Source organism: Lynx rufus, unplaced genomic scaffold (genome assembly GCF_022079265.1).
Source record: "Lynx rufus isolate CCGP_SWC_20201006 ecotype Redwood Valley unplaced genomic scaffold, mLynRuf1.p SCAF_2, whole genome shotgun sequence".
NCBI lineage: Eukaryota > Metazoa > Chordata > Mammalia > Carnivora > Felidae > Lynx > Lynx rufus.
Window position 1 is genome coordinate 126,271,207 of NW_025814834.1, and position 15,672 is coordinate 126,286,878.

Sequence of the window (15,672 nt, forward strand, 5' to 3'; positions counted from 1 at the left end):
TCTTTTCACCTTTTAAAAAGTCATTTACTGTATTTCCCCTTCTGTGAACAGTCTATTCTTATCTTTTGCCCACTTTTCTATTGGGTATTTGGTCTTTTTCCAGTTGAACTCTTTTTATTAATTAGGCAGATAAAACTCTGCATGTGTTGAGTTTCACAATTTTTTCCCTAATTTGCCATTTGTCTTTTGACACATTTACCATTTTTAATAATTACATATAATTTCACAATATTGACATACCATAATATATTTAATCACTCCTGAATTGAAGCAGGTTTAAGTTACTTACCATTTCCACTATTGAAAGCCACTATAAATTCTCCCACAAAAAGTCTTCTGCTTAAAAATAATTCTTTGGAAAGAATTCCTAGTTTTGAGATTCATGTCCTTATCATCAGACTACCCTTTAGAAGCTTGATTATTTCCTTAGTCTTACTCTCATAAAGCTTTCTCATCACAATCCTGCAACTTTTGTAATTAAAAAGTAAATATGTTCACATTAAAATTTTAATCTGCACTACCTTAATTACTATTTCTGGGCGATGTAACACTTTTCCAAGTTTGCTTTGTATTTCAGTTGGGTGCAACTGAACCAGTTGGGTGCAAATGGTTCATTTCTGTTGCTCATTTATTCACTGAACTCTTGGCATCATCCTTAGGTATTTGAATAACCTCTTTACTATGCTTGAGGCACATATTTTCTTCTTTTAAAATCTTATTTTAAGCCCATTATACAAAGGTCACTTTCTTTTATAAACTTTTCTAATGTTTCATCATTACTTAAAAGTTATGATTCTCTTTCCATTTCCTACTAAATTTTTATGTTTTAAAAAATATTTAACCTTTAATCTCCACCTGGAATTAATCTAAGTGCATAGTTGGCACTGGAAATCAAAGTTAGAGTAATCTCATAAATTTTATCAATTGTTTCCTTTTCCTTTCTGTTTTATGATACTTAGTTTAAGGGCTTTCTGATTCTTGCCTTGTGTCTTTGTTTGCTAGCATTGGTCTTTTTTCATTGTTGTTCCTGATCAGAATAATCCTGTATGGTCTATTTTTCATAGGAATTGTATGAAATCTATTTGAAAAACAAAATTTCCATACCATTTATATTTCCTTTTTTATTTATTTATTTATTTTTTTTTACAGTTTATTCATTTTTCAGAGACAGAGACAGAGAGTAAGGTGGGGAGGGGCAGAGAGAGAGGGAGACACAGAAGCAGGCTCTGGGTTCTGAACTGTCAGTACAGAGCCTGAAGTGGGGCTTGAACCCACAGACTGTGAGATCATGACCTGAGCTGAAGTCGGATGCCTAGCCAACTGAGCCACCCAAGTGCCCCTCATTTATATTTCTTATTCAAACAAGCTTTCCATATTATTTATATTTCTTATTCAGAAACACTGTATTTAAATCTAATTTCCCATTTACTTCCCAGATTAATGTGTGTGTGTGTGTGTGTGTGTATGAATTGTATAGCAGACTCCCGCTAGTTTCCAATCCAATATCCATTCTTTCCTTTTCCCTTACTAACAGAACCCCAAAAGTTTCCAAAAAGACTGTGTATACAAATACAAAAATGATACTTCCCCACTAGGAATGACAAAGTGATAGGAGTTCTGGCAATAACTTATCAGTGAAAGTTGCTTCTGGAATGGCCAGCACCTTTTCCAACTTCTTCCTTCTTCCTTCCTACAACTATGGATTTAGTGCCCTGAAATAGAGCGGCTCTCTTAAGAGCATGATAATGAAAACAATACCTGGAAGGCAGAATAGAGAGCTGGAAGCAACGTGGGTCTCTGATGACATCATGGAGCTACCATGTAACAGCTCTTAACAGCTCTAAATATTACCTCCGGATTTCTTACATGACAAAAATCTCTGCGTAGTTAACCCACTGTAGTTGATTTTTATTATATGCAGGGGTGGCATCTACTTTGGTTTTGTCTTTTTAATTTTTTTCCTTTGTGTGTGTGATGTTTTATGGCATCTACTTTATTTTTCAAAACATTTTATTTTTAAGTAATCTCTACACCCAATGTGGGTCTCACACTTCTAACCCTGAGATCAAGAGTCGCATGCTCTACCAACTGAGCCAGCCAGGCTCCCCTATGGCATCTTCTTTAATAACTCATGTATCTTTCCTTATTTTAATGTCCAGGTAATAGCTTTTTGTTGCTGTTGTTATGGCTAAGAATGCCATCTCCTTTTGACTACATTTTTAAGCTGGCTACTACTGGTGTATGGGAATGGTCTTATAACATGTATCTGGACACAGATCTTATTTCAATAACTTGTCTATATTACATTAAATTATACAATATCAATTGCAAGCAATATTTATCATTTTCTCCAGTATTGTTTATTGTTTATACTTGTAATTAATCTATTTTCATTAAGAAAATTAAGCAAAAATATAAACCAAAACAAACAAAAAACAAGCAAAACAAATTCCAAAAATCCTGTAATTCCAAGACAGAGTTAACATTTTGGTGTATATTTTCCTACATTTCCTTTCCTACGCACATCTATATACTTTATACCTTTGACTCCTAAGATGTGTATGTCCCTCTAGGGGCACCTGGGTGGCTCAGTCAGTTAAGCATCTGACTTAGGCTTAGGTCATGATCTCACGGTTCGTGAATTCAAACCCCACATCAGGCTCTCTGCTGTCAGCACAGAGCCCTCTTCCGATCCTCTGTCCCCTCTCTCTCTGTCCCTTAGGTGCTCTCTCTCAAAAATAAACAAACATTAAAAAAAAAAAAGATGCATATGTCCCCCCATCACTTAACATTTCATAAAATGGGATACATCTTATACTTGATGGCATCTTAGGACTTTGCCAATTAAAATTGGCAGTGTTTTTTCTTAGTGGTACATAAAATGGTGCATCTTTTAAAGAATTTAAAATGCATTAATTCTAATACAGCTCATTTAAATATCTATTTGAAAAATAAACTAGCACAATTCTACATATGTTCTTTTATGTTTTAGCTTAATATATCACAAAAACCTTTCTAGATCAATACTTTAGCATATGTGTTACCAAAGGGAGTATATTCCCAGATCAGTTTTTACATCACTTTTCAATGTAGTCATAGTATTTTGGTCTATAGATATTAATTTAATGTTGGTTGAGCATTTAGATTGTTCCCAATTTTTCACTATTATAAACCTTGTTTCACTGTCATAAACCTTGCTATAATCTTTTTAATACATTTATATACTTATTTTCCTAGGATAAATCTTATGGATTTGTGGGTTCAAAGAAGATTCAGACTCTTTTCTTTAAGTTTATTTTGAGAGACAGAGAGAGAGTGCAGACATTGAGAGTGGGGGAGGGACAGAGAGGAAAGGAGAGAGAATCCCAAGCAGGCTCCACACTACATGGGGCTTGATATCGCGACCATGAGATCATGACCTGAGCCAAAATCAAGAGTTGGATACTCAACCAACTGAACCACCCAGGTGCCCCTCAGATTTTTTTAACAAGGATTTGGTATTTAGTGACATACTGCCTTTGAAGTGCAATTAATGAATTTGCAAAGTCCTGCCAGACTATGTTTATAACTATGACAATAATGGAAATGTTTGTTTTGTTCCTCTATTTGAATAGAAATGTCTGTTTTTCTATAGAATATCAAATATAATGTCTCCTATTATTCTTACCAAGGAGAATTACATACAGCTATAAAATCTGTATAAAACTCAATTCTTTTACTTTCACTATTCTTGTTAGGGGCAGCTCTTTTTTCCTGTCAAAGAAACTCCTGGTATTATCAGAGAGGGGAAGAATTTTCTTATATAGAACATTTACAAAAGCTCTGATAACTACGGCATGAATTTATTCAGCATCTTATCTTCAGACATTTGCTTTGGTTTATAGGATTTCTACTACCACCCAGGCACAGCCTACTAAAAAGAACAGTCATTACCTGATCTTCATATCCTTCTATCTTCACAGGCGTGAACTGATCCATGTTATACTGGGCAAACGCACTGTATTTTAACAAGTGGAAAAAAAGGGGGGGGGAGAGAATTATACATAAAGAAACACCAAAGGTAATTCACATAATAGTGAAAGAGAATGTGAAAACACTCCCCAGTGCTCTTCCCTTTCTCTCTCCAGGCAACTAGTGTTATCCTAATGCCTTCCCACTTTCTGAAGGAACTCTTCACAGTGATCTCAGATGTGCCCTAAACTCTGAAATTACCTGTTCGTCTCCACTTCTAAGCTCCAACAGAATTCCCCTTAGACAATTCCGAAGTTTTAAGTAATCAGATTTTTGTGAATTACCAACTTTTAGATAGAGGCTTTCAGTAGTTTAAAGAAAAAACAAAAAACCCTTCAGTTGATGCACTATTTTAGCAATGCTGCCTTCTTTATTCTGGACTTTCTGAGGCAGGGCAGGCAGGAGAGATCATAATTAAATGTACTGGAAGGCATTTGACATGGGGAGAGCGTGAGGCAAGAGTGGAGCGTGAGTCAAGTCTCAGAGGAGAGCTTAAGGCAGAAGAGATTATTATTTTTTTTAATGTTTATTTTATTTTTGAGAGAGAGACAGAGAGACAGACAGATAGAGCATCAGCTGGTTAGGGTCAGAGAGAGAGGGAGACACAGAATCCAAAACAGTCTCTAGGCTCTGAGCTGTCAGCACAGAGCCCGATGTGGGGCTCAAACTCACAGACCACGAGATCATGACCTGAGCCGAAGTTGGCCGCCCAACTGAATGATCCACCCAGGCGCCCCAGAAGAGATTATTTTAAAAAGGAGATATGAATAATCAAAGTACATGCCTATTAACTACCATTTACTTGTCCAGTGCTAGATTTGTAAAACTGCATTTTCAATGGCTCCCTAGTACATCTAAGTAAGCAAAAAGGTAAAGGGAAAGAAGCCTGAGGTAAACTGCAGTGTAAGAAACGCATAACACACAAAATATCAGTATTCTCACCCACTGGCCAAGGGAAAAGTTAAACACCTCTTCTGCCCAAGTTTAACCTGCTAAAACGCCTGCTAGACACTGTTTTTAAGCAAAGTATCAAACTTTTCTTTAAAAGAAACCAAAGTAACAGACATTTAAAGCTAATCCTCTGTCTTTTCATTTTGGGTTATTGTTAAGTTTTTAGATAAATCATTTCTATGGTGTTATAAATCATTATACATCCCCATTAGCAAAATGAGTCTTAAACATGGTTCTTCAGATAGGAAGATAAATTAAATGTTCATGCAAAGTGGATTAAATATTATTATTATTATTGATTTTTTTTTTTTTAGAAAAGCTTAAGGAGTAGAGAGTAGTAAGCATTCCATTCTACGATATGTCCTAAGATTACAGATCACAAACACAAATACCAAAGATGGTTAATATTTAATCCCATCTCAAGAAAATGGTATTTTCATTCTACCAGCAGTGTGGACCGAAAACTTGAGATCCTTCTTGATTCTTCTTTCTCCCACATTTCACATCCAATCCATCAGTAAATCATATGGGTTCTACCTTGAATACATATTCAGAATCTGACTCCTTCCCACCACCCTTACACTAGTCCAAACCACCGCCATTTATCTCTGAACTACTGCAATAAGCCTTCTAACTACTCCTCTTACTTCAATATTTGCCCCCCTGCATGGTAGCCAGTAATTATTCTAAAATATAATCTCATCGAGTCATTCTCTGCTCATAATACTAATAATTTCCCCTCTCTTTCAGAAATAAAATCCTCTCTTTAACACGGCCTACATCTCCCTACTTAGTCTGGAAGTACTGGGAATTAACAGAGAATGGTTACAGTGGTCAAGAAGCATAGGTGAAAATCCAGGAAATAGGGTTAAATTCTCAGTTGTTCAGTCCTCCTTCATTTTATATAGAAGGCAATAATGATGATTACTGAAACAACATTCACTGAGCCCTTACTATGAGATCTGCAGCCAAGGGACTGAAGCATCTTATTACTGGAAGAAAAACAGAATTTTTTTATCCCTATAGAAAAGCAAATATTTGGGCATAAGACAGCTGTCCTTTAGGAAGAATGTTCTCTGAAAAGCCCCAGTCTATAAGAACCAGAATATTTATAAAAACAAAGCTTTATTGTCAGTGCAATTAAAGCATCTGAACTATTAAATACCAAATTCTACTGTTACTCCTAATTAAAAACGTGATAACAGGCTTAGGATGCAGTCACTCTTGGATCTTGGCATTCCACTCCCCATCTCCTCTTCAGCAGTACCTTATCAAATGAAGTACTGACTAGATTTATTTTGAGTAGCTCTCAAGGATAAAACTAAGACCAATATATGTCAAGCAAGTTGAAGAACCTGCCTTGTTAGATGGTGAATTCCTTATTATTAGGAGCATTCAGACTGGATAATCATCTGTTGACAAAATATAGATGAAATTCTTTCAATGACAGGGCAGAGGATAGACAGGGGTTGAATTAGCAAATCATGAATGCCTTTTTCTATGGCATTTTATGCAACTAAGAGAAACCAGCATTAGAATGTATCTTCAGTGTGTGCCTAAATCAATGTATAATGAGAATATCAATCATGATGACAATTATAGGGTTTGTAGAATTTGCTCCCAGAATGAGATCCAAAACAGCAGGGCAGAAGAAGGGCAGAAGAAGATGATTGCTTCTCAGGCAGCAACTCTTAAAAGTTTTCTATAGCTGAAATCTAAATCAACTGTATACCATACCAAATGCCTTTATGACAATTATTTGTTGCTCTATGTCAAAATCCTTGTTCCATCCTCTCTACCCCATCTTTACCCAGTCATTATCCTTTTCTGGTTTCCTCTTTACAAAGGAACTCTGGGTCAGTTACAAAGACAGTGATTGAAACAGAATTTTGTATGTAAAGGAGAGTAGTGATAAAGCCAGATAACAGAGGGCCCTGAAAGCTGACAGTATTTAGATTTGAAGAAAACAAAACACACATCACTCTCATGTTTTTGAGGACAAGGATAAAAGGAAAATGGTATTTTAGAAAGATTAATTAGCGTGGTGGTGATAAGGAATCCATGACTGGGTTGAACAACGATGCTATTATTCTATGGTTAATTCTATTAGGGCACTTTTATGAATATCTACTATTTTGTGGCAGTTTAAGAAACACTCCTCAATAGCAGCCTTATCTTTCTATAGCTAGCAATTAAAAAAAATTCAATGTGAACTAAAAGGAGTATAGAAGAAACCCTAACCACTCGTATTAAACTCTGCTTTTACAGGGGAAATCTGGAAAAATAAAAAAATAAAAAATAAGGTCGTACATAATAAGCTTTAAGGGAATAAACAACATTGGGGGGAACATGTTTTCTCCAAGAAAAAAAAAAAAAAACAACTAAAACTGCTAAAACCAACTGCTTTATATTGAAGTATTTTAGACTTAGTTTCCAGGGCACAAATTTACTATCAATATAGTTCATCCAAAATTAAAATAATATAGAAGTGAAAAAAATATATGTAAGTGGATTTTGAAAGATACTTACTGTGCTGCCCCTTCCCTGAGGAGATTGTCATTGTTAAGTAGTAGCCGGACATCTGAAGAGGAAAAAAATGTTAAAAGACGTTAAGAACAGAGCGCCTGGATGGCTCAGTCAGTTAAGCATCCGACTCTAGATTTCGGCTCAGGTCATGATCTCACAGTTTGTGGGGTCAAGTCTTGCACTGGGCTCTGCCCTGACAGCATGTGCAGCATGCTTGGGATTCTGTCTCCTTCTCTCTACCCCTCCACTGCTTGTGCGCACACTTTCTCACCCCTCTCAAAATAAACATTTTAAAAAACCACACCTTTAAAAGATGTTAAAATTCAAATGTTCAGTAAAAGATAAGCTTCAGAAATGTTTAACAAGTCAGGCTTTGCAAAGTTGATCTTCAGATATCCTATATGCAAATGAACAGATGCTCACGTTCATAGATTTTCATGTAATTATTTGCGGTACAATAATCAAACAACTTCTCAAGGAATTTCATAGCAAATAAAAAGCATGGTTTAAAGAAAGTTACAATTAGAACTGTTAATTTTGTATCTAAAGAATCCTTTAAAATAAGATTAAGAACTGGAGGCTTTTCTATAACATCAGACCAAGAAAGCTGGGCAAAATTCAGCCAGTGGCAGTGAAACTGCCAAACATATTTTTCCATGAAGGATTGAACATGGGGCCTACATGCTTTTAAAAAGCTGTATGTCAAGAGTCTAGTCATGCTTATTTTTTAAATTTTAATTATTATTTTTTAATGTTTACTTATTTATTTTGAAAGAGAGAGAGAGAGAGTGAGCAGAGCAGGGGCAGAGAGGGAGACAGAATCCCAAGCAGGTTCTGCACTGTCAGCACGGAGTCCAGTGGGGGGCTCAAACCCACAAACCATGAGATCATGACCTGAGCCGAAATCAAGAGTTGGACCCTTAACCTACTGAACTACCCAGGCACCCCAAAGTCATTCTTCTTTTATAAGAGGAGGGTCCTTATTGTAGAAGAAACTACTAAGCATTCATTAACTCCAAGAGGAAAGACTAATTTAATTATAAGCCAAAGGCCATGGACTCTTAGAGCTTCTGAAAGAGGCTGGCAGAGGCCAATGTGTAGCATGCCAATAAAAACTAGTCCTCATGCCACAAGTAGCTTGCCAATTCTTAATCTAATTCTTTCATATCAATTATTCTCATGATATTCCTGTAAAGTCCATTCAGTTGTCAGAAATCAAACAGGGACTTCTAACTACAAAGGCCATTAATTTTGTTAAGAATTTATCTGAGCTGGGGTGCCTGGGTGGCTCAGTCGGTTAGGCGTCCGACTTCGGCTCAGGTCATGTTCTCATGGTTCATGGTTTGAGCCCCACGTCGGGCTCTGTGCTGACAGCCCAGAGCCTGGAGCTTGCTTCCAATACTGTGTCTCCCTCTCTCTGGCCCTCCCCGGCTCATGCTCTGTCTCACTCTCTGTCTCAAAAATAAACATTAAAAAAAAAAAAATTAAAAAAAAAAAAAAAGAATTTATTTGAGCTAATCAGCTTGATAAAGTTCAGGTCAAAGGAAAATTTCCTAAAAGCTCAGTTGTTGAAAATTTACATTTGGTCAAAATGCAAAAAAGACTAGGAAAATAAGGCTGCATTTGTTTATTTGTTTCTCTTGCTGTTAGTGCTCAAAATCCACAAATAAGTCTATAAGGATACATGTTCTGATTTATTTCTATTGTATTATTTACTCCTTAAATTATATGTTCTCCTGGTTACTCTTTCTCTGCATCATTAATTATTTTTATCACTGGAGATTAGTGATTGTTCTATAATGTGTGGGGCTCTGGGCCAACTGCAGATGAGTATCACATAGCTCCTCTCAAGTACATAGCCCTCTAATGTAAAACTCGAATTTCAAAATAAATGCTTGCTAAAATGAACCAAGATACACAAAGGACTTAAAGATGAATTTAACAACTTAAAATGGGATTATAATGATTGATTTTATCATAAAGCTCAAGATGCCTCATCTACATTTTTCATTCTATATGTTAAGCCAGTGAATAGAAATTTATAAATGTATTGGAATAGCGGTTCCCAAACTGGCTGTGACTCAGAATCACCTGGGAGAACTTGAGGATGGTAAGGCTGGAATCTGTGTATGTAATAAGCTTCCCAGATGTAGTCGGTTCAGCCCCAATGGCTTTAGAAAGTGTCCTGTATATATTACAAGCATGTGTTGAGTGAAAGCACAGAAGAAGCTGAAGCTATGATTTATAGTGATACAAAACTATGAAAATAATTTAATATTGCTTCCATATTCATATTAAGCTACTTTAAATCTTTTCTCACATAAGATAGGTATCCTAATTTATGGGTTAAGAGTATGCTTTTAACTCAGACCTGGGTTTGAATCCTTGTTCTGACACTTACTTGCTAGATACATTGAATAAATTATTTTAACCTCTTTTAATCTTGATTTCCTTAAGCTATAGCTATAATGTGCTGTAAGGATTAGAAGAGATAAGAAACACTCAATAAATACTTATACATAATTATGGAGGGCTTAAAATACTAATGTTTACTCACCATTGAACACTTCATTAAATTCCCCTGGGGGTGCATGAGTGATGAATTTAGCAGCTATGCGTACCTAAAGAGAAAGAAATAAAATAAGAGAAGAGTAACATATAAAGGAAGAAGCAATTAACAGATTACAAAATTTTCATCACATTCATGGAGATAAAACTTCCTATTCAAACCTTTACTATTTAGGAGACTTCAGATTTTTTTTCACAAACTATCCCAAAGCTTTCATCATCAATAGAGGTTTGTCCTGATTTTGAGATCTACATGCGGCTTTAAGTTTTAATTCTTCTTTAAAAAGTTGAGGGACGCCTGGGTGGCTCAGTCAATTGAGCGTCCGACTTCAGCTCAGGTCACGATCTCGCGGTCCGTGAGTTCGAGCCCCGCGTCAGGCTCTGGGCTGATGGCTCAGAGCCTGGAGCCTGCTTCCGATTCTGTGTCTACCTCTCTCTCTGCCCTTCCCCCGTTCATACTCTGTCTCTCTCTGTCTCAAAAATAAATAGACATTAAAAAAATTTTTTAAAAAAAAGTTGAATAATCAATTTTTGGTCAAAATATACTACAGGCACAAATACAGAAAGTTATGATCCTAATCACTTATGAACATTTAAGCAAAACTAAATGAAAGAGTAGTGAACTGGTAGGATACCAATATGTGTTTATAGCGTTTATCCCAATGCAAAGGTGGTTCAGTATTAATAAATCAGTGTAATTTACAAATTAAAGGAGCAAACCCTTGTGATTCTCTTAACTCATGCTGGAAAAAAAAGATAAAATTCAACATTCAAATATCATAAAACAACAAAACTACTAATTTTTGGTAGGAATAAACTTCTTTAACTTGATAAAGGATTATCTACCAAAATTCTACAGCATACTTAATAATGATGCAACATTGCAAGCAGTGTCCCTAATTTTAAAAACAAGACAAAGATGACTGCTATCACCTATTATTAAACACTGTACTAAAGGTTCTAAAGAATGCTATAGACAGTACTTCTTCTGTTCTTCCTTCTAACTCCCTCTCCTGCCCCCTACTGCCATTCTACTTTTCTGGATCTCCTTTTATAGACAGACATTGAAGTCTTAGATCTAACTTGAATATCCCTTTTTCTCCTGTATTTTTATCTTCTTTTTGTCATTTGGTAGTTTATTTGGGGAGAAGGCCTCAGAGCTCCATTTTTCAATTCACTTAAAATGCTCTTCATTCATGTCTATTTTGCTATTCAGATAGTTATTTTAAAACCTATTTTTCATTTCCAAGACTTGTATTTGTGTGTGTGTAAGAATTATTGAGTCTCCTTGAGGGTATTAACTATACTTACTTTAAAGTATTGCTCTATTGACTGTTCCCTAAGAATTTAGATCTACTTGTTTGTTGAGTTTGATGCTTTTCTTTCATAGTACCAGTTTTCCACAAATATTTGGTATTCCTCCTTGAATTTAATTTAGCTTGCCTGTTCTGTTTACCAGCAGTTTGTCTCTAGTGATTGTAGGGGAGGGAGAGAGGAGACTTGCTGCTGTGAAGTGGATTGAGCCGATTAATTTCTGAGTAACCCTAGTAAGGGCCAGAGGCTACCTGGGGCATCGCCCTGCCTCTCTGCTCTTAGTGCTCATTCTCAATGCTATATTCTGAAGACAAATGCATTTCTATCTGCAGTTCAGCCCCAATGGAAGAGAAAAGAGGAGCCAATGGTACAGTTAGCTTACAGAACAATTCCGCAATTAATCTACTCCAAGACTGTTCTGAGTCCTTTCCTTCTTGCTCCTTAAGTTGAGCTCCTTCAAGTGGCTCCTACTTCCACAACAGTTATCTTCTGATCTTACTTTTTTTTCCCTCGTGTATTTACCATTCTGCTTTCTTTCTATCAAAAGAATTGCTACAAAACTTTGGTCCAACAATGGCACTCTCACTTAAAAAAAAAAAGCTTATTTGAGAGAGAGAGAGAAAAAATAGAGCGGGGGGAGGGGCAAGGAGAGAGAAAATCCCAAGCAGGCTCTGTGCTGTCAGTGCAGAGCCTGACATGGGGCTTGATCACACATACCATGCAATCATGACCCGAGTCAAAACCATGGAGTCAGATACTCAACTGCCTGAGCCACCCAAGCACCCCTGTTACTAATTCAGTTCTCTTCTCAATCTGTTTTCCCTACTTTTTTCATTCTACTAAGGTTTGGCATAAAAGATGAGGTGAAACCATGTGCTCAGTCTGCCATATAATTTAATCTCTTCGCTTTTATCAAGTAAGATGTGAAATACAAAGAATGTAAAAATCTATGTAAAAGAAAAAATAATTTTGAGTATCATCTGGCAATATACATATATAATTATGATGCTAGCAATGATAATAGGACTGACCTCTGACAGTCTCACAGTACAATTCTTTTTTTTTATAAAGTTTATTTATTTTGAGAGAGGGTGTGAGCAGGGGAGGTGTGGAGAGAGAGGGAGAGAGAGAATTTCAAGCAGGCTCTGTGCTGTCAGTGCAGAGCTGGACATGGGGCTCGTTCTCACAAACCTGTGAGACCATGACTGAACCAAAATCAAGAGTTGGACATTTAACCAACTGAGCCACCCAGGCGCCCCTCACAGTATAATTCTAACACACTATGACAGAAAGAATGTTGAAAATTCCCTAATATTTGATGTGATAATGAGTACGAAGATGATTCAACTCACTGATGAGGGGCAAAGAGGAACACAGTAGATCTACCAATAAACTGAGCCTTGCTTTCCAAGTAGGCATCCTCCATTAACCTCTTCATTTCCTTCAAACAACGTTAAGTTCTTGTGGACCCACTCAAATCAAGGCTATCATCAAAGCCAAACCATTCTTAAGCAGAAAAAAGACTTTCAAGAGTCCTTTGAAAATACAACTGGGCACTGAGAAGAGAATTAGAAAGACAAAAAATACTTTGCAACTTCAGGTTTATACAGAAGATCTTATATATGACTTCACTCATTCTAAAAAGAATAAAAGAAAAGCTGCTCCGTGGACAAATTTTACATCTTCAGTCAAGAAAGGCTTACTGATTGATGGAGCAAGGTAGATTGGAAAACCTGGATTCTAATTACTGGCTCTATTGGTCCATAAACTAACTAGGTTTGTAATTCTAGAAGCATGACTAACCTGTTTTGGTCCTGAGTTTCCTCATTATAAGCCAACTCCTAAAAGAGATGAGAAGTTCTACAAAATTTCTTTGAGTTGTAAAGCTCTACCTGATTTTTTAACCTTAGAATACAAAACCTGTGTGTGGATTACCTGGAAGCAGAGATGAGGAATCCATAACACAAACACCTTAGAATATTCTTATGTACATAAAGCTTGAGAACCCTGTCATGACAGAATAATTATAGATAATACATTACTTTTCTGGAATAAAAGCTGCTGGAGACTAAGAGGAATACACCATAAAACTCTTATATTAACAAGCAACAACAATAAAAAGAAAATAATTAGGAAGTAAGAAATGCTGCTCAACTCATGAAAATTACACTACACAGGACTTAACAGTTCCCATATAGATTTACAACTCGGTATATTTATATTTGCCTTGGCATGTGCAGTTAATCATATTTCTTTCCTCATCAACTGTTGCTGTCAATCATTTATTTAAGAAATTAGTAAACCTACTTTGATAGTAAACCTATTTCTTAGTCTATTCAAATCTGCTGAGGGGCTATGATCTACCCACTTGTCAATGTGCATCTCCCATAATCCTTACATCATTGTGAAAGTCCCCTTAGTCAAACAAATTTAAGTGTGTGTAGTTCAAAAATATATTCATATACAACCCAAAACGCATATTCCCTAAAAAGAACAAAGCTATATATTTTACATACTACATATATAACATAATGTTTGAATATGCAATAGTAAAGGCTACCAAAATGAAAATTCAAGATACTAGTATTCCTGAAGTTATCCCTGAAGTTTTAAAAGTCATACAATCTGATGGATCTGGCATAATTAAAACAAGTATTTGGATAATCAATGAACTGACAATGCATATTAAAAAAGTAATAGTTAACCAATTTGACAATAAATTTCATATATTGGAAAAAAAAAGTAATAGTTCATTCATTCAGCAAATATTTACTGAGCACATACGAAGAGTAAATAAAGATTAAACACTGAGTAAGATTCTGTCACTGTCTTCAAGGACCTGACACACAGATAGTAATACAGCAAGCAAGTATTAAAGGCCACGGTGAGGCACAAGGAAGATGAAGTCAACTTTATATATGTATATAAGGAGTGGTGGGGTGGCCTTTAGATACACTGATGTTTGAGTTGGATTGAAGAATGAGTAAATACCAAGGAGCGCATCCAGTCAGAGGAAACAGTATGCACAAACTAAGACATTATAACACAACAAACTGAATGTAGATGTTTAAAAGATTTGCAGAATGTAAAACAGTGCTACTTTTCCCACTAATTCTTTTGTTTTAGAAAATAAAGTTTGGGTTTTGTTTTTTTTTTCCTCAAAACAAAATACCAGGGCGCCTGGGTGGCTCAGTCAGTTAAGAGTCTGAAGACACTTGATTTTGGCTCAGGTCATGATCTCAGAGTTCGTGAGATTGAGCCCTGCACCGGGCTGACAGCCTGGAGCCTGCTTGGGATTCTCTCTTCCTCTCTCTCTGTCCCTTCCCCGGCTCACTCGTGCTCTCTCTCTATCCCAAAATAAACTACAAAACAACAAGAAACAAAATTCCAATTATTTGTTAACATATAAATGTTTTTAAATATGTTTTTAAATGAATTAATACTTTAAGAACTCTTAAGTTTTAATATCTAGTACAATAGCTATAAACTACATAAAAAGTTGACTCCTAAGAGTATAAAGGGGTCCTGAAAACAAAAACGTCTGAGAAGTGCTCTGTTGATACAGGTTGATGTTTTATCATGTGCCATTGAGTGCAAAAGTTCACACAATGATATATTCCTGTTTTATTAAAAGTAAATACACTTACATATATGTATAGCTACTAATTTTAATTAGGACTTCTTCTGGTGGTGGTTATTAAAAACTTATTTTTCTTTCCTTTTTTGGCTTATCTCTATGTTCAAAAAGTTGTATAAGGAATATAAATTACTTGTAATTTTTTTCTGGGAGTTAGTACCTCTTAATCCCCTTTATTCTACTTCACCCACTACTTTATTACTTGTATGTTAAAGATAATTTTTAAATTTTTAAAAAATTTAAAAGAGGATCATGACAAGATCTACCATCTAATAAATTAATTTTGTTAAAGATAAAAAAGGACATTAACAACATAAAGGCTATGGAGTGACATCAAAACTGCAAGCGATGGATCAAGGAAACTACAGGTCAAGGAAGCTAAATGACAGAGTAAAAAGGGAGGTTGGTAAAAGGCAACAAGGAAGACTTTTAAAAGTTTATTTTTATTTTTATTTATATTGAGAGAGATATAGAGAGCAAGTGAGGATGGGGCTGAGAGAGAGACAGAACATCAAGCAAGCTCTGCACTGTCAGTACAGAGCCCAATGCAGGGCTCTATCTCACAAACCGTGAGATCATGACCTGAGCTAAAATCAAGATTTGGACGTTTAACTGACTGAACCACCCGGGCACCCCAAGGAAGCTTTTTAAAGTTACACTTTGCA

General features: G+C 35.8%; 1 protein-coding gene across 2 annotated transcripts in view; it reads right to left on the reverse strand.

Moving 5' to 3' along the window:
* The window catches only part of CAPZA1 (capping actin protein of muscle Z-line subunit alpha 1), a 49,756-nt gene that overhangs the window by 17,081 nt on the left and 17,003 nt on the right, over nt 1–15,672 (reverse strand). For both annotated transcript variants that reach the window (XM_047083012.1, XM_047083013.1), the window contains exons 2-4: nt 10,046–10,109; nt 7,492–7,543; nt 3,934–3,997 (exon numbers count right to left, since the gene is read on the reverse strand). In XM_047083012.1, coding sequence (XP_046938968.1) covers nt 3,934–3,997; nt 7,492–7,543; nt 10,046–10,109 — 180 coding nt within the window. The remainder of the gene's footprint in view (nt 1–3,933; nt 3,998–7,491; nt 7,544–10,045; nt 10,110–15,672) is intronic.